The sequence below is a fragment of the Rhinopithecus bieti genome, unplaced genomic scaffold (genome assembly GCF_001698545.2).
Source record: "Rhinopithecus bieti isolate Rb0 unplaced genomic scaffold, ASM169854v2 scaffold_2032, whole genome shotgun sequence".
Lineage (NCBI taxonomy): Eukaryota > Metazoa > Chordata > Mammalia > Primates > Cercopithecidae > Rhinopithecus > Rhinopithecus bieti.
The window spans coordinates 63,456-81,267 of NW_016803547.1; the positions used below are offsets into that span (position 1 = coordinate 63,456).

The 17,812-nt window shown below is 60.3% G+C and overlaps 2 protein-coding genes across 2 annotated transcripts in view; both read left to right on the top strand.

Moving 5' to 3' along the window:
- Positions 1–16,625, top strand: part of LOC108539595 (mucin-6-like) — a gene marked incomplete at its 3' end in the record, with an annotated part of 22,372 nt that extends 5,747 nt beyond the window's left edge. The window contains exons 6-33 of the mRNA XM_017888409.1: positions 133–242; positions 410–617; positions 851–973; positions 1,538–1,658; positions 1,787–1,925; positions 2,003–2,107; positions 2,192–2,264; positions 2,370–2,507; positions 2,765–2,926; positions 3,091–3,185; positions 3,333–3,465; positions 3,634–3,883; positions 3,959–4,011; positions 4,103–4,212; positions 4,652–4,803; positions 4,989–5,130; positions 5,215–5,325; positions 5,758–5,943; positions 6,042–6,281; positions 7,046–7,202; positions 7,497–7,640; positions 9,511–9,573; positions 10,054–10,086; positions 10,210–10,686; positions 11,273–11,494; positions 11,989–12,213; positions 12,718–12,932; positions 15,126–16,625. Of these exons, the coding sequence (XP_017743898.1) occupies positions 133–242; positions 410–617; positions 851–973; positions 1,538–1,658; positions 1,787–1,925; positions 2,003–2,107; positions 2,192–2,264; positions 2,370–2,507; positions 2,765–2,926; positions 3,091–3,185; positions 3,333–3,465; positions 3,634–3,883; positions 3,959–4,011; positions 4,103–4,212; positions 4,652–4,803; positions 4,989–5,130; positions 5,215–5,325; positions 5,758–5,943; positions 6,042–6,281; positions 7,046–7,202; positions 7,497–7,640; positions 9,511–9,573; positions 10,054–10,086; positions 10,210–10,686; positions 11,273–11,494; positions 11,989–12,213; positions 12,718–12,932; positions 15,126–16,625 (5,687 nt within the window). The remainder of the gene's footprint in view (positions 1–132; positions 243–409; positions 618–850; positions 974–1,537; positions 1,659–1,786; positions 1,926–2,002; positions 2,108–2,191; positions 2,265–2,369; positions 2,508–2,764; positions 2,927–3,090; positions 3,186–3,332; positions 3,466–3,633; positions 3,884–3,958; positions 4,012–4,102; positions 4,213–4,651; positions 4,804–4,988; positions 5,131–5,214; positions 5,326–5,757; positions 5,944–6,041; positions 6,282–7,045; positions 7,203–7,496; positions 7,641–9,510; positions 9,574–10,053; positions 10,087–10,209; positions 10,687–11,272; positions 11,495–11,988; positions 12,214–12,717; positions 12,933–15,125) is intronic.
- Position 16,626: 1 nt separating this feature from the next.
- LOC108539599 (mucin-6-like) lies at positions 16,627–17,806 on the top strand (the record flags this gene model as incomplete). Its single annotated transcript, XM_017888417.1, has 1 exon — positions 16,627–17,806. A coding segment is annotated over one exon (1,180 nt), but the record flags the coding sequence as incomplete, so codon positions are not given.
- Between the last annotated feature and the right edge of the window lie 6 nt (positions 17,807–17,812).

Below are 17,812 nucleotides of genomic sequence, written 5' to 3' on the forward strand. Positions count from 1 at the left end.
GCTGGGGGGCCTCTGTTCTGAGCAAGGAGGGTAGGTGGGGGGCGGGGCTGGGGGGCCTCTAGGTGGGGGGCAGGGCAGGTGTGCCTCTGAGGCCCAGCCCCCACAGTGCTGACCCCTGTCCTGCACCCCCAGGCAAGTTCCTGGAACCCCACAAGTTCGCTGCCCTCCAGAAGCTGGACGACCCCGGTGAGATCTGCACCTCCGAGGACATCCCTAACACCCACGTCCGGCAGGCCCAGCATGTAAGCAAGGGGGCTCCAGGTGGGGCTGACCCCCGGTCTCACAGGGTCGGCGAGACCACCAGGGTCCCCCACAAGCAGCCCCAGCACAGACGCCCTGCCCTGACCTCCCCAGTCATGGTGGCACAGGGTGTGGCCTTTGCCCCCATGACCCTGAGTGGCCCCCCCAGGCCCAGATCTGCACCCAGCTGCTGACCCTGGTGGCCCCCGAGTGCAACGTGTCCAAGGAGCCCTTCATGCTAAGCTGCCAGGCAGACGTGGCCGCAGCCACCCAGCCGGGCCCACAGAACAGCAGCTGTGCCACCCTGTCCGAGTACTCCCGCCAGTGCAGCATGGTGGGCCAGCCCGTCCGCCGCTGGCGGGGCCCCGGCCTGTGCTGTGAGTCCAGGGAAGGGTAGGGGAGGGGCAGGGAGGCCGAGGGCTCCAGACCCAGCTCTCCCAGCCCCTGGACTGCCTGATGTGATGGCTGCATCCCTCCTCATCTGAGAGACAGGAGATCCTGGCTGCTGCTTCTAGATGGAGGAGGGGCTGGGCTAAGTCCTCCACCAAGCTGGGGTGGGACAGGTAGGGGTCGGGGAGGACCCTCTCACCAGAGTCGTGTGTGCCCACAGCTGTGGGTCAGTGCCCAGCCAACCAGGTGTACCAGGAGTGCGGCTCGGCCTGCGTGAAGACCTGCTCCAACCCGCAGCACAGCTGCTCCAGCTCCTGCACCTTTGGGTGCTTCTGCCCGGAAGGTGAGGGCAGTGGCAGGCACTCAACTCTCCCCGGGACCCCGGAGAGAGCCCAGGGACAAGGGGACATCAGACTCCACCCACCCCGACCCGGCTCACCCCAACATTCTGCCATCTGAGCCCCAGCTCCGGCACCTCTTGCCTGGGACAGGCTTTTCCCACCCGGACGCTTGCAGCCTGCAGGTCTCCCAGCCATGGCCACCCCTGCAAACCCACAGGCAGTGAGGGCTGCTCACTGGAGTCGGGGAGCTGCCAAGAGAAGGCAGGGTTTGAGCTGGGCCCATGGGACAGTTACACATCCCTGCCTGCTGGAGGCCGCCACTCACCAGGAGCCTGGGCGGGGCACACTGGCACGAAGGGCTGTGGACGCACAGGGCCTGACATAGACTTGCAAATGCAAGTGCAGCTGGAGTGAGAAGTCGTGGCCCAGGCTGGAGGGGGCGTCTTCCTGGAGCCAGGTTGCGGGGGCAGGGGGGGGCGTCTCCCTGGAGCCAGGGAGGGGCTGCCCAACAGGAGAGTGGGAGGCAGTCAGTCCCACCCAAGCCCCAAGAAGCCCCTCTATTGCAGGTACGGTCCTGAACGACCTCTCCAGTAACCACACCTGCGTGCCCGTCACCCAGTGCCCCTGTCTGCTCAACGGTGCCATGTATGCCCCCGGGGAGGTCACAATAGCCGCCTGCCAAACTTGGTGAGTGAGGCGCTGGAGGGGGCTCTGGCTGGCCCGCAGGAGTTCCGCTGGCCTAGGGCGGGTAGGGGTGTGCTGTCCAGCTCCAGCGGCCCTGCCCACCATGCGGTTGCCCCCATGCCCACCCACAGCCAGTGCACCCAGGGCCGCTGGGCGTGCAGGGAGCGGCCATGCCCTGGCCACTGCTCGCTGGAAGGTGGCTCCTTCGTCACCACGTTCGACGCCAGGCCCTACCGCTTCCACGGCACCTGCACCTACATCCTCCTCCAGGTAGGACGAGCCCCGTGGCCCATGGGGAGGGGCACTCCCGGTGACCCCACCCATGCCTGAGCGCCATCCCCTCGCAGAGCCCCCAGCTTCCTGAGGACGGTGCCCTCATGGCTGTGTATGACAAGTCCGGCTTCTCACACTCCGAGACCTCCCTGGTGGCTGTGGTCTATCTCTCCAGGCAGGTAAGGCCTTTCCTGCACCCATCCCTGCCAGCAGGGCTCCGCTCCCTGGTGCCTGCGCCCTGACTCAGGTCACCCTCTCTCCAGGACAAAATTGTGATCTCTCAGGACGAGGTGGTCACCAACAATGGAGAAGCCAAGTGGCTGCCATACAAGACTCGTACGTCCTGGCCCAGTCCCTGGCCCCCCAGAACTGTGTCTTCGGGGTGGGCTGCAGTGGGCAGGGAGGGGACTGAGACGGTCCATTGAGCACTGTGTCCTGCAGGCAACATCACAGTCTTCAGGCAGACGTCCACCCACCTCCAGATGGCCACCAGCTTCGGGTTGGAACTCGTGGTCCAGCTGCGCCCCGTCTTTCAGGCCTACATCACTGTTGGGCCCCAGTTCAGAGGTCAGACCAGAGGTGAGTCCCTGCCCCTCCGGGTGGCCCTGTTGCCTCATCCCTACGGGGCCTGGCCATGACCAGGGGAGGAGAAAGGTCCAAGAGAGGTTCACACAACCCTCTGTGTCCGGGGAGTCCTCGGGGGTAACAGGCACATGTGGTCCACGCAGCCTCTCACCCAGGGTGCTATTAGAGGAAGGACGGGAGCTCCAGGGCGTGTGGGCAGGAATGGGTGCAGGAGGGATGGGCTCAAGCTGAACTCAGGCCCGCCGGCTCAGGGCTCTGCGGCACCTTCAACGGGGACACTACGGACGACTTCACCACCAGCGTGGGTATTGCCGAGGGCACCGCCTCGCTGTTTGTGGACTCCTGGCGGGCGGGGAACTGTCCAGCCGCTCTGGAGCGTGAGACTGACCCCTGCTCCATGAGCCAGCTCAACAGTGAGTGCCCGGCCCCCAACTCCCCCGGCTGCCCCCCAGCACCCAGTTCTGACAGACCCCTGGACTCGACCACAGGCCCAGCTGCCAGGGTGGGGGGTCCCTGGGAAGAGCCGTGGCTGGAATGGGGAGGGGCCGGGACTCACACCCGGGCCTGTCGTCCCCAGAGGTGTGTGCGGAGACCCACTGTTCCATGCTGCTGAGGACTGGCACGGTGTTCGAGAGGTGCCATGCCACAGTGAACCCCACGCCCTTCTACAAGGTGAGGCCCCGAGGGCGCCTTGGGAGGGCTGCAGGGGAGGCCGTGGTGGCTGACATGGTCTCACGCACCCAAGGGCATAGGTTTGGGGCCCCCACATCCCCAGGGCAGGGTGCCTGCCACCAGCCCATGCTGGCTCTCTGCCCGCAGAGGTGCGTGTACCAGGCCTGCAACTACGAGGAGACCTTCCCCCACATCTGTGCCGCCCTGGGCGACTATGTACACGCCTGCTCCTCACGGGGCGTCCTGCTCTGGGGCTGGAGAAGCAGCGTGGACAACTGCAGTGAGTGCCCGGCGGGGCTTGAACGGGATCACAGCAGGCTGGGCTCATGAGGGGGTGTCCTGGGGCCTCAAGCTCTGAGGCTCTGCAGTGCCCGGCAGGCAGTGGAACCCAAGCTCGTCCTCCCCGGCCGGCCCCTCCCGGAGGGTCTAATGCCCGGGTCCCCCACAGCCGTCCCCTGCACGGGCAACACCACCTTCAGCTACAACAGCCAAGCCTGTGGGCGCACTTGCCTGTCGCTGTCGGACCGTGCCGCCGAGTGCCATGCCAGCGCAGTGCCCGTGGACGGTTGCAACTGCCCCAATGGCACCTACCTGAACCACAAGGGCGAGTGTGTGCGCAAGGCCCAGTGCCCGTGCACACTGGAGGGTTACAAGTTCATCCTGGCCGATCAGTCCACCATCATCAACGGCGTCACCTGGTGAGGGGCCAGGCAGGGGCCAGGCGGGGGGGTCCCTGCCGGGCCCCGGGGGCTCACGCAGCCTCTCTCTTGCAGCTACTGCATCAACGGGCGGCTGACTTGTCCGCAGCGGCTACAGATGTTCCTGGGTACGTACAGCAGCACCGGCCACAGGCTGGGACTGTGAGGGGCCCCCGGCTTCCTCTGAGTGTCCTGACTGCGTGCCCTTCTTTCCTGCAGCCTCCTGCCAGGCCCCCAAGACCTTCAAGTCCTGCAACCAGTCCTCGGAGAACAAGTTTGGGGCAGCCTGTGCCCCCACATGCCAGATGCTGGCCACTGGTGTTGCCTGCGTAAGGGGGCACGCAAGGAGCGGGAACGCCCAGGCCCCACCTTGGCCATGAGGGGATTTCCAGAACCCCGGGAGACCCGGCTATGTTCTGCCCTGCGGCGGGTGCCTGGGGCTGGCCAGGAGGTGGGAGCGGCCCTGTGGCCGGGCAGCTGGAAGCTTCAGGGGCTCGTCTGCAGGGATCCCTGAGGACAGTGGCCAGCACCAGCTTGCGGGGGGGTGTTGTCCACGTGTAGGGGTGGGTACAGAGTCCCAGCACCTTCCACAAGGTGGGGGAAGCTTTGCTAAGGCAATGAGCCCAGCTGCCCACAATGGCCACAGAGTAGGGCTGTATTCAGGGAGAGGGCCTGGGAGACATGCCAGGCGGTCTCAGAAGGGCCCAGGGCTGGGCAGTGGCTGGCTGAGGCCACCCTTCCAGGGGCCGCTGACCTGCCTCCCTCCAGGTGCCCACCAAGTGTGAGCCTGGCTGTGTCTGCGCCGAGGGCCTCTACGAGAATGCTGACGGGCAGTGTGTGCCCCCTGAGGAGTGTCCGTGTGAGTTCTCAGGGGTCTCCTACCCTGGAGGAGCTGAGCTCCACACCGACTGCAGGACCTGGTGAGACAAAGCCTCGCTCCAGATGCCATGGGCTCCTGGGGCCATCTGGGGCAGGCAGGGGCTGCCCAGGGTGGGGTTGTCCCGGAGGTGTGGGCATCCTGAGGTGCAGCCTGGCCTCTCCAGGGACCACACCCAGTATGGCAGGAGGGCCATGGGCCTGCCACCCACACCTGCTGTCTCCACAGCACCTGCTCCAGAGGGAGGTGGGACTGCCAGCAGGGCACCCACTGCCCGTCCACCTGTACCCTCTACGGGGAGGGCCACGTTGTCACCTTTGACGGCCAACGCTTCGTATTCGACGGCAACTGCGAGTATATCCTGGCCACGGTAACCACTGGGCGCGGGGCCGCGGGGCCCGGGGACTCAGAGGCACGTCCCTCAGGGCTCCTCCTCAGTGCCCTCTCCCTGCAGGACGGGTGTGGTGCCAACGATTCACAGCCGACCTTCAAGATCCTGACAGAGAACGTCATCTGTGGGAACTCCGGGGTCACGTGTTCACGCGCCATCAAGATCTTCCTGGGGGTGAGTAGCCAGGCAGACTCTGGCAGGGCAGGAGGGGCGGTAGGGGGCCCCTGCCACACAGCTGGACCCTGCCCACTGGAGCCTCCAGGTCCTGCCCCGAGGTGCAACTCTCCCCGCCTGCCTCTCCTTGAGGGGCGCCTGCTGCCCCTCCCTGGCCAGACACTCAGGACCAGGGGTGCTTGTCCCCCACAGGGTTTCAGGGGCTGCGCAATGTCTCCAGGCAGAGGGGAGGGACTCTCCAGGAAGCGCGAGCTTCAGCCCTCAGCCCTGTTCCAGGCATGCCAGGTCCTTCTGCCCCAAGCTGGTTCTCAGCAGACGCTCCTGTGCATGGCCTTAACAGACGTGGCAGCTCTGCCTCTGAGAGCTCAGTCCAGCACGGCTGTGCCAGGGGCCGGGGGAGACAGGCAGTCCCATGCCAACCCTACTCCACAGGGCCTGTCCGTGGTGCTGGCAGACAGAAACTACACGGTCACCGGGGAGGAGTCCCACGTGCAGCTCAGTGTGAGGCCAGGCACGCTGAGCCTTGTCGTGGACATCAGTGTCCCCGGAAGGTACAACCTGACACTCATCTGGAACAGGCACATGACCATCCTCATCAGGATCACCCGTGCCTCGCAGGTACCGCACGCCCTCTGCATCCTCCCAGACCCTCCCCGACGCAGGGGTGGAGATGGATGGCACAGTCCCTGGGCCCGGCCTGATGCCGCTGCCTGCAGGATCCCCTCTGCGGCTTGTGTGGCAACTTCAACGGGAATATGAAGGACGACTTTGAGACGCGCAGCAGGTACGTGGCGTCCAGCGAGCTGGAGTTCGTGAACTCGTGGAAGGAGAGCCCGCTGTGCGGGGACATGAGCTTCGTGGCGGACCCCTGCAGCCTCAATGCCTTCCGGAGCTCCTGGGCTGAGCGCAAGTGCAGCATCATCAACAGCCAGACCTTTGCTGCCTGCCACAGCAAGGTGGGCACTGGGCAGAGGGCTATGCGCCTGCTCCTCCACAAATGTCCCATGGGGGTGGGGGAGGGGGTGGGGGCTGGGCCCTGTCTGGCCCAAGGTGGGGAAGCCAGGCACGGTTCTCCCTCCATGGGATCCCAGACCAGCCAGATCACGGTGCGGAGAGGTTCAGACCCTCTGCCTGAGCGCAGGGCCCTGACGTGGGGCCGACTCATGCACTGTGGCTGTTTAGCAGCCCCCGGCCTCTGGCCACCAGATGCCAATAGCACCACCAGACAGTGCCACGAGTCCCCTGGGGCAGCATGGCCTGGTGGGGGCCCCTGCTCAGGAGCCGGTTGTCAGGGAGACCTCCAGGATGCAGGCATGTACTTCCCAGCCCAGGGTGTGATCCAGTCATTGGGGTGCAGTAAGAACTGAGAGGATGGGGGCAACCCATGGTGGAACAGCATGGCACTGGCCCGCTGAGCGTGAGCGTGATGTGGGGGGAGCGGAGACCCTGGGCAGGGCTGCAGTGGCCACGGTTAGTGGCAGCGCACCTTGGTCCCGATGGCGGATCTCAAGGTGTGAGCTTGGGTCAGGCCTCCATGGCAGCATCGGCTTTGGGAGGGTGGCTGGCGGTCAGGGCTGAGGTCCATGTGCTGCCGCTCACCCAGTCCCAGCGCCCTTACCACCACACTCTGGCCTCACCACACTGAGGGCACTGCAGGTGGCAAGCCTGGTGCTCCGCCATCCCCCGACAGCCAGACACTGACTGGCACATGCCCCTGCAGGTATACCACCTGCCCTACTACGAGGCCTGCGTGCGCGACGCATGTGGGTGTGACAGTGGTGGGGACTGTGAGTGTCTGTGCGACGCTGTGGCCGCCTACGCCCAAGCCTGTCTAGACAAGGGTGTGTGTGTGGACTGGAGGACCCCAGCCTTCTGCCGTGAGTGACCACCCCACCCACAGGTTGCTCCAGCCCCTGACACCCAGCACCACTAAGGGCCAGCGCAGGGCTGCCCTCGCCCACAGGCCCCTCTCCCTGGACAGGCACCAGGCTGTGCCCTGCAGGGCCACCCTGGTCCTCCTGCAGCCCCCAGCTGCCCAGGGGAGGTTTTGCCAAGAGGGCCCAGGCCTTCCCCGCCCACGCTCAGGTTCCACGCATGCCCAGGGGAACCACTGGGTCAGGGGCAGGGCCAGGGCCAGGAACCCCGCCAGCTGACATGTCCCTTCCTCCCAGCCATCTACTGCGGCTTCTACAACACGCACACGCAAGACAGCCACGGCGAGTACCAGTACACCCAGGAGGCCAACTGCACATGGCACTACCAGCCCTGCCTCTGCCCCGGCCAACCACAGAGTGTCCCAGGCAGCAACATCGAAGGTGCCAGGTGGCGGGGAGGTGACGCAGATACACAGGGGGACCCATTCACTCATTCATTCACACACATTCACTCATTCACACATTCATTCATGCTCATTAATTCACACACATTCATTAATTCACACATTCATTCACTCACTCACATTCACGTTCTTTCATGCAGATCAATGCACATTCACGCATATTCATTCATTCACACACATTTGTTCATCCATGCATTCACGCATTCCTTCACGCACCTTCATTCATGCTCATTCATTCACGCAGTCACACTCACGCAGATTCATGCACATTCATTCACGCATATTCATTGATGCACACACATTTGTTCATCCACTCACATTCTCACGCACATTCACTCATGCACATTCATTCATGCACATTCATTCACGCACATTCACTCCACATTCATCCATTCACGCTCACTCACGCACACTCATTCAACATATTCATGCTCATTCATTCACGCATTCACTCAACACATTCATTCATGCATTCATTCATGCTCATTCACACATTCACTCGGGCACATTCACGCAGATTCATGCATATTCATTCATGCACATTTGTTCATTCACTCATGCACATTCACGCATTCATTGAACATTCATGCACATTCACTCATTCACACATTCATCCATGCACATTCATTCATTCATTCATGCTTGCTTATTCATTCAAGCACATTCACTCATACACATTGATGCAGTCATTCACTTGCGCATTCATTCTTTCACACACACAGTCATTCACTCGCTCAGAAGATGCGTTCTGAGCACCTCTGTCCTCCAGGTCAGTTCCAGGTCAGGGGACCTGGCCTTACACAAAACAAACAGTCCTGCACCCTGGAGCTTCCCTCCCAGCCAGGGAGAAGTGCCTAAGGAGGCAGAACCAGTGTTGGCCAAGGCGCCACCATGGAGGGGAGAAAGGCAGGCCGGGGTGGGAGAACTACCCCATGGCTTCCGTGACACAAAGGGTGGTTGGGGTCCTTGGTGGGAGGCAGATGTGAGGGTGAGGATGGGAAAGGTGAGGAGGGGAGCCAGGAGAGTGTCCAGAGGAACAGCCAGGAGCAGCCTCGTGCCCAGAACCCTTGAGAAAGCCAGGGCAGTGGGCAGAGCGAGCAAGTGAGGGGCGCGGGGCTACAGAGGGGTGTGGGGTACACAGAGGTGTGGGATGGGGTGTGGCCAGGATGCAGGGGTCTTTGTGAGGCCTGTGGCTGCCCCAGGGCAGATGTCTGAACGCAGATGGTCCTGGGATTCACAGGTGCTGGCCCAAGCGATGGAGGAGGGTGATGTCTGGAGCCATCCGGACACAAGGAACAGATGCACTGGGGCTCAGGGCATTGGGGAGCACAGAAGAGGGGCCAGTGTCTGAGGTCCAGGGGGAGGTGAGGACTGGAAGATGGCACTGAAGCCCCAGCCTCGGGTGATAAGCAGGGGATGAGAGACCAAAGCCTGAGGAAGGCATGGCGGGAAAGGAGTGGCTTAGAGCAAGGTGCGCGGGTGAAACTGTAATCCCCGCACACTGGGAGGCCGAGGCAGGCAAATCACCTGAGGTCAGGAATTCGAGACCAGCCTGGCCAACATGGCAAAGCCCCATCACTACTAAAAATACAAAAATTAGCCATGCATCATGGCACACGCCTGCCATCGCAGCTACTTGGGAGGCTGAGGTAGGAGAATCACTTGAATCCAGGAGGCAGAAGTTGCAGTGAGCTAAGATCACGCCACTGCACTCCAGCCTGGGCGACAGAGCGAGACTCCAACTCAAAAAAAAAAAAGGCAGAGAGGAAGGAGGTCACCAGGGCAGGAAACATGCAGGTGGGCCTGGCTGGCCACTGGTCACACAGCCTGGCCGTTCTCCACCCTAGGCTGCTACAACTGCTCCCAGGATGAGTACTTCGACCACGAGGAGGGGGTGTGCGTGCCCTGCAGTAAGTCCAGTCAGCTGCCCTGAGAACCCCTGCCCCTGCCTACATGGAGGCAGAAAGCATGTCTGCATCCCACAAACAAGGGAGAGAGCCCTTGGGGGCTGTGTGCCCTTACCTGTGAGCTCTGGGACTCCACTGTCCGGGACCCTAGCCCCGTGGGTCTCCAGAGACTCAGGCAGCCTCCAGCCCATGGCAGCAGAGAGAAAAACACAGCACTGAACCCCGCTGGGCCCTCCCATCCCTCTTCCACCAGCCCCCAGCTCCCCCTACCCTCACCAGGCCTGCCAGGGTGCCTGGGGTAGAGAGTGGGAATCATCCCGGGAAGGAGAAAGGGAGAGAGGGAAGGGTGGGCTCTCAGCCCCTCCAATCCCCTCCACCTCATCCTTGGTGAGCATCTCTGACTCAGGCCCTTGGAGCTCCCGGAGGCCCCGTGGGGTGGGGAGGCTTCGAGCGCCACAGGGAGCTGACGCCGTCTTCTTGCAGTGCCAGCCACCACACCGCAGCCATCCACCACAGGTGATTGCACGCACACTAGGTGCCAAGGTGACGGGGCCCTTTCCTGGGCTCCCCCCGGCTCCCTGGACAAATCTGTTGGGTGGGAAGCAGGGAGGGGGCAGGCAGTACCTGTGCCCTTCCCAGGTCTAACCTGGCAATCAGAGCTGGGGGAGGAGCTCAGCCCACAGCCAGGCAGCAGCCTGGTCCCTGTGGCCCTGGCTGGACCCACGGATGAGCACACAGTGGGGCCTCAACAGGTGACCGCCGCCATGCAGAAGGCCCGGCCAGGAGCCAGGCTGCACTCAGAGAGCCACGGGCCAGCCCTCAACTGCGTGCCTGGCACATCAGCCCCTGCAGGGCTGCCCGGCTTCAGGGCCAAGCAGGCAGCGGGGAGGGTGCTCCCCAAGGATGTGCCAGTGCCCTGCAGCCCTGATGGCATGTCCATCCACCCAGGCTCACGGCCCACACAAGTCTGGCCCACAACGGGAACCTCCACCACCATCGGGCTTCTCAGCTCCACCGGACCCTCATCCAGCTCCAAAAGCACCCCTGCCAGCCCCACTCAGACACCCCTCCTTCCAGCCACGCTCACATCCTCCAAGCCCACAGCCTCCTCGGGAGGTAAGGAGCCTCCAGATGAGCCCATGGAAAGGGCAGCTGCAGGGGGTCCTAGGTACACCTCTGGGGTGGGTTCAGGGATGGCCCCGCGTCCTGGCTCAGATCTGCCACTAAGCAGATTCTCAGCATAGAATTTCCTATGCTTGGGAGCCAAACTGGGGATTTTTCAGAAAAACTTTTAGCTGGTCACGGCACGGGGCATTCCCTGCTGCTGGCTGCTGTCACTAGAAACCATGTGGGACCTACAGGGCCTCTGCCAGGCAGCCTGCCCCTGCCCGACACCGAGCAGGGCCCCATCTGCTGCCCAGGGACCCTGGAGGGGACAGGACAACAGTCTGCTCAGCTGAGTAAGGGTGGGTGCAGGAGCAGCTGCAGCCCCATGAGCGTGTGGTCACTGCCCCAGCTCTGGCCGCCACAGCCAGGAGTACGGCGGGAAGACCTAACAAAGGCAAGAGGAAGAGCCCCTCCAAGGAGGCTGAGTCCCGGACAGCAGGCCAGGGATCCCAGGAGCAGGGCAGGGGGCTGGGACACAAGCCTTTGAGATGCAGGCCCACAGGAAGGGGATGTTCCGGGCGGCTGTCCTCTGCAGAACCACCTAGACCAACCACGGCCGTCACCCCACAAGCCACATCAGGGCTGCCTCCCACAGCCACACTGAGCTCGACAGCCACAAAACCCACAGTGACCCAGGCCACAACCAGGGCCACGGCATCGACCTCCAGCCCAGCCACAACGTCCACAGCTCAGTCCACAACACGGACCACGGTGACACCACCACCACCAGCCACATCAGGGACAAGCCCCACGCTGCGTAAGTCACGGCGCCATAGGATGCCAACAATCACGAACGCACCCAGTCCCACCTCCAGCTCACATTTGGTGACTCAGCCGCAAAGGAGACCCCGTATTTCCCAGAGGGCAAGCGGGAAGGCAGCCCAACAGTGCACGCTGGAGCTGGATGCGAGGGAGGGCCGCCCTGCACCCACAGAGGCAGGCCTGGGGAGCGGAGGTACAGGAGGGCAGGGGCCACCACCAGGGCCACAAGGAACCAGAGGGGCATAAAGTAGGGCCTGGGCTCCAGTCACAGGGTGGCAGCTGCGCTGAAGGAGTCAGCACTCAGCTCAGGGCAGGATGCGGAGCAGGTCCAGGTGAGATGGAGACACTGGGGCAGGCTGGAGTGCCCAGCAGGGACCATGTCACAGGACCAGAGACAGGCAAGAAAAAGGTCACATGGACAAAAGGCCAGCAGAGGTCACGGTAGAGAAACAAGAACAGTAACGATGACAACTTCACCGATTCCCACAGCAAAATCGACGAATCAGGAACTGCCAGGAACAACGGCCACCCAGACAACAGGCCCACGTCCCACCCCAGAGAGCACCACGGGCCCAACCACCCCACAGCCAGGACAACCCACGAGGCCTACAGCCACAGAGACAACTCAAACAGGAATGACTACTGAATACACAACGCCCCAAACCCCACACATCACACACTCCCCACCAGTGGGGAGTCCCATTGCTTCCACAGGTCCTGTGACTGCAACATCCTTCCAGACCACCACTGCCAATTCAACCCCATCACACCCTCACACCACACTTCCCACTCACGTGCCGCCTTTCTCCACCTCCTCAGTGACTCTAAATACTCACACAGTCATCCCTACCCACGCACAGATGTCCACTTCTGCCTCCATCCACTCAATGCCAACAGGCACCATTCCTCCACAAACAACAGTCAAGTCCACAAGGTCCACCCACACAGCCCCACCAATGACGGCAACAACCAGTAGGACCAGCCAAGACAACAGCTCATTCAGTACAGCCAAAACCTCTACATCCCTACACTCACACGCTTCCTCCACACACCATCCTGAAGTCACCCCAACTTCTACCACCAACATTACTCCCAAGTCCACCAGTACAGGCACGGGCACCCCTGTGACCCACACCACCTCGGCCACCAGCAGCAGGACACCCACACCGATCACAACACACTCCCCACCTATAGGGAGCACTTCTGTCTCTTCCACAGGTCCTATGACTGCAACATCCTTCCAGACCACCACTACCTATCCATCCCCATCACACCCTCAGACCACACTTCCCACTCATTTTCCAGCTTTCTCCACCTCCTTGGTGACTCCAAGTACTCACACAGTCATCACCCCTACCCACGCACAGAGGTCCACTTCCTCCTCTATCCACTCAGTGCCAATAGGTACCATTCCTCCACCAACAACGGTCAAGGTCACAGGGTCCACCCACACAGCCCCACCAACAACAGTGACTACCAGCAGGACCAGCCAAGCCCACAGCTCATTCAGCACAACCACAGCCTCTACATCCCTACACTCACATGCTTCTTCCACACACCATCCTGAAATCACCCTAACTTCTACCACCACCATTACTCCCAACCCCACCAGTACAGGCACGGGCACCCCTGTGGCCCACACCACCTTGGTCACCAGCAGCAGGCCACCACCACCTTTCACCACATACTCCCTACCTACAGGGAGTAGTCCCGTCTCTTCCACAGGTCCTATCACTGCTACATCCTTCCAGACCACCACTACCTATCCAACCCCATCACACCCTCAGACCACACTTCCCACTCACGTTCCACCTTTCTCCACCTCCTTGGTGACTCCAGCTACTCACACAGTCATCACCCCTACCCACGTACATTTGTCTACTTCTGCCTCCATCCACTCAACGCCAACAGGCACCATTCCTCCATCAACAGCGCTCACGACCACAGGGTCCATGCACACAGCCCCATCGATGATGGTGACCACCAGTGGGACCAGCAAAGCCCCGAGCTCATTCAGCACAGCCAAAACCTCCACATCCTTCTACTCACATGCTTCTTCCACACATCATCCTGAAATTACCTCAACTTCAACCACCAACATTACTCCCAAATCCACCAGTGCAAGAACCAGCACCCCTGTGGCCCACACCACCTCGGCCACTATCAGTGAGCCACACACACCCTTCACCACACATTCCCCACATTCAGGGAGTAGTCCTGGCACAACCACAGGTCCTATGACTACAACATCCTTCAAGACCACCACTACCTATCCAACCCCATCACACCCTCAGACCACACTTCACACTCACGTTCCACCTTTCTCTACCACCAGCAGCAGGCTGCCACCACCGGTCACAACACACTTCCCACCTACAGGGAGTAGTCCCCTGTTTTCCACAGGTCCTATGACTCCAACATCCTTCAAGACCACCACTACCTATCCAACCCCATCACACCCTCAAACCACACTTCCCACTCATGTTCCACCTTTCTCCACCTCCTTGGTGACTCCAAGCACTCACACAGTCATCACCCCTACCCACGCACAGATGTCCACTTCTGCCTCCATCCACTCAATGTCCACAGGCACCATTGTACCACCGACAACAGTCAGTGCCACAGGGTCCACCCACACAGCCCCATCGATGACGGGGACCACCAGTGGGACCAGCCAAGCCCACAGCTCATTCAGCACAGCCACAACTTCTACATCCCTATACTCACATGCTTCCTCCACACACCATCCAGAAATCACCCCAACTTCTACCACCACAAATAATCCCAAGTCCACCAGTACTGGCACCGGCACCCCTGTGACCCGCACCAGCTCGGTCACCAGCAGCAGGCCACCCACACCATTTACCACACAATCCTCACCTACAGGGAGCACTCCCATCACTTCCACAGGTCCTATGACTACAACATCCTTCCAGACCACCACTACCTATCCAACCCCATCACATCCTCAGACCACACTTCCCACTCATGTTCCACCTTCATCCACCTCGTCAGTGACTCCAAGTACTCACACAGTCATAACTCTTACCCATCCACAGATATCCACTTCTGCCTCAATCCACTCAACGCCAACAGGCACCATTCCTCCACTGACAACGCACATGGCCACAGGGTCCACACGCACAGCCCCACCAATGACGGGGACCACCATTCAGACCAGCCAAGCCCACAGCTCATTCAGCACAGCCAAAACCTCTACATCCCTCCACTCACATGCTTCCTCCACACACCATCCTGAAACCACACCAAACTCTACCACCATTATTCCCAAGTCCACTAGTGCGGGAACCAGCACCCCTGTGGCCTACACCACGTTGACCACCATCAGTGAGCCACACACACCCTTCACCACACATTCACCTTCAGGGAGCAGACCCAGCTCTTCCACAGGTCCTATGACTACAATATCCTTCAAGACTACCACTACCTATCCAACCCCATCACAACCTCACACCACACTTCCCACTCACGTTCCACCTTTCTCCACTTCCTCGGTGACTTCAAGTACTCACAAGGTCATCACCTCAACCCATGCACAGATGTCCACTTCCACCTCCATCCACTCAACACCAATAGGCACCATTCCTTCATCAACAACGGTCAAGGCAACAGGGTCCACACACACAGCCCCACCAATGACAGGGACTACCAGTGGGACCAGCCAAGTCCACAGCTCATTCAGCACAGTCAAAACCTCTACATCCCTACATTCACATGGTTCCTCCACACATCATCCAGAAATTACCCCAACTTCTACCATCACAATTACTCCCAACCCCACTAGTACAGACACTGGAACCCCTGTGGCCCACACCACCTCGGCCACCAGCAGCAGGCCACCACCACCCTTCACCACACACTCCACACCTACAGGGAGCAGTCCCACCACTTCCAAAGGTCCTACGACTACGACATCTCTCAAGACGACCACTACCTATCCAACCCCATCACAACCTCACACCATACTTCCCACTCACATTCCACCTTTCTCCACCTCCTCGGTAACTCCGAGTACTTACACAGTCATCACCTCTATCCACCCACAGATGTCCACTTCTGCCTCCATCCACTCAACACCAACAGGTACCATTCCTCCACCGACAATGCTCACAACCACAGGGTCCACGCACACAGCCCCACCGATGACAGTGACCACCAGTGGGACCAGCCAAGTCCACAGCTCATTCAGCACAGCCAAAACCTCCACATCCCTCCTCTCACATGCTTCCTCCACACATCATCCAGGATTCACCCCAACTTCTACCACCACCATTACTCCCAACGCCACTAGTACAGGCACCAGAACCCCTGTGGCCCACACCACCTCAGCCAGCAGCAGCAGGCCGCCACTACCCTTCACCACACGCTCCCCACCTACGGGGAGCACTGCTGTCTCTTCCATAGGTCCCATGACGGCAACATCCTTCAAGACCACCGCTACCTATCCAACCCCATCACACCCTCAGACCACAATTCCCACTCACATTCCATCTTTCTCCACCTCCTTGGTGAACCCAAGTACTCACCCAGTCATCATCCCTACCCATGCACAGATGTCCACTTTCACCTATATGCACTCAATGCCAACAGGCACCATTCCTCCACAAACAACGGTCAAGGCCACAGGGTCCACCCACACGGCCCCACCAATGACGGCAACAACCAGTAGGACCACCCAAGCCCAAAGCTCCTTCAGCACAGCCAAAACGTCTACATCCCTACACTCACATGCTTCCTCCACACATCATCCAGAAATCACCCCAACTTCTACCATCACAATTACTCCCAAGTCCACCAGTGCAGCCACCGGCACCCCTGTGACCCACACCACCTCAGCCACCAGCAGCAGGCTGCCACCACCGGTCACAACACACTTCCCACCTACAGGGAGTAGTCCCCTGTTTTCCACAGGTCCTATGACTCCAACATCCTTCAAGACCACCACTACCTATCCAACCCCATCACACCCTCAAACCACACTTCCCACTCATGTTCCACCTTTCTCCACCTCCTTGGTGACTCCAAGCACTCACACAGTCATCACCCCTACCCACGCACAGATGTCCACTTCTGCCTCCATCCACTCAATGTCCACAGGCACCATCACACCCTCAGACCACACTTCCCACTCAAGTTCCACCTTTCTCCACCTCCTCAGTGACTCCAAGTACTCACACAATCATCATCCCTACCCACACAGAGATGTCCACTTCTGCCTATATCCACTCAACGCCAACAGGCACCATTCATCCACAGACAACAGTCAAGGCTACAGGGTCCACCCACACAGCCCCACCAATGACAGCAACAACCAGTAGGACCAGCCAAGCCCACAGTTCATTCAGCACAGCCAAAACCTCTACATCCCTCCACTCACACCTTTCCTCCACACACCATCCAGAAATCACTCCAACTTCTACCACCACAAATACTCCCAAGTCCACCAGTACAGGCACCAGCACCACTGTGACCCACGCCACCTCGGCCACCAGCAGCAGGACACCCACACCCATCACCACACACTCCCCACCTACAGGGAGCACTCCCATCTCTTCCACAGGTCCTATGACTGCAACATCCTTCCAGACCACCACTATCTATCCAACCCCATCACACCCTCAGACCACACTTCCCACTCACGTTCCACCTTTTTCCACCTCCTCGGTGACTCCAGGTACTCACACAGTCATCACGCCTACCCATACACAGATGTTCACTTCCTCCTCCATCCACTCAACGCCAACAGGCACCATTCCTCCACCAACAACGGTCAGTGACACAGGGTCCACGCCCACAACCCCACCAATGACGGGAACCACCATTCGGACGAGCCAAGCTCACAGCTCATTCAGCACAGTCAAAACCTCTACATCCCTTCACTCACATGTTTCTCCCACACACCATCCTGAAATCACCCTAACTTCTACCACCACCATTAATTACAATCCCACCAGTACAGAAACCGGCACCACTGTGGTCCACAGCCCCTTGACCACCAGCAGCGGGCCACCCAAACCCTTCACCACACATTCCCCACCTACGGGGAGCATTCCCATCTCTTCCACAGGTCCTGTGACTACAACATCCTTCAAGACTACCACTACCTATTCAACCACTTCACACCCTCAGACCACACTTCCCACTCACATTCCACCTTCGTCCACCTCATTGGTGAGCCCAAGCACTCACACAGTCATCACCTCTACCCATGCACAGGTGTCCACTTCCACCTTCATCCACCCATCACCAACAGGCACTATTCCTCCACTAACAACATTCAGGACTACAGGAT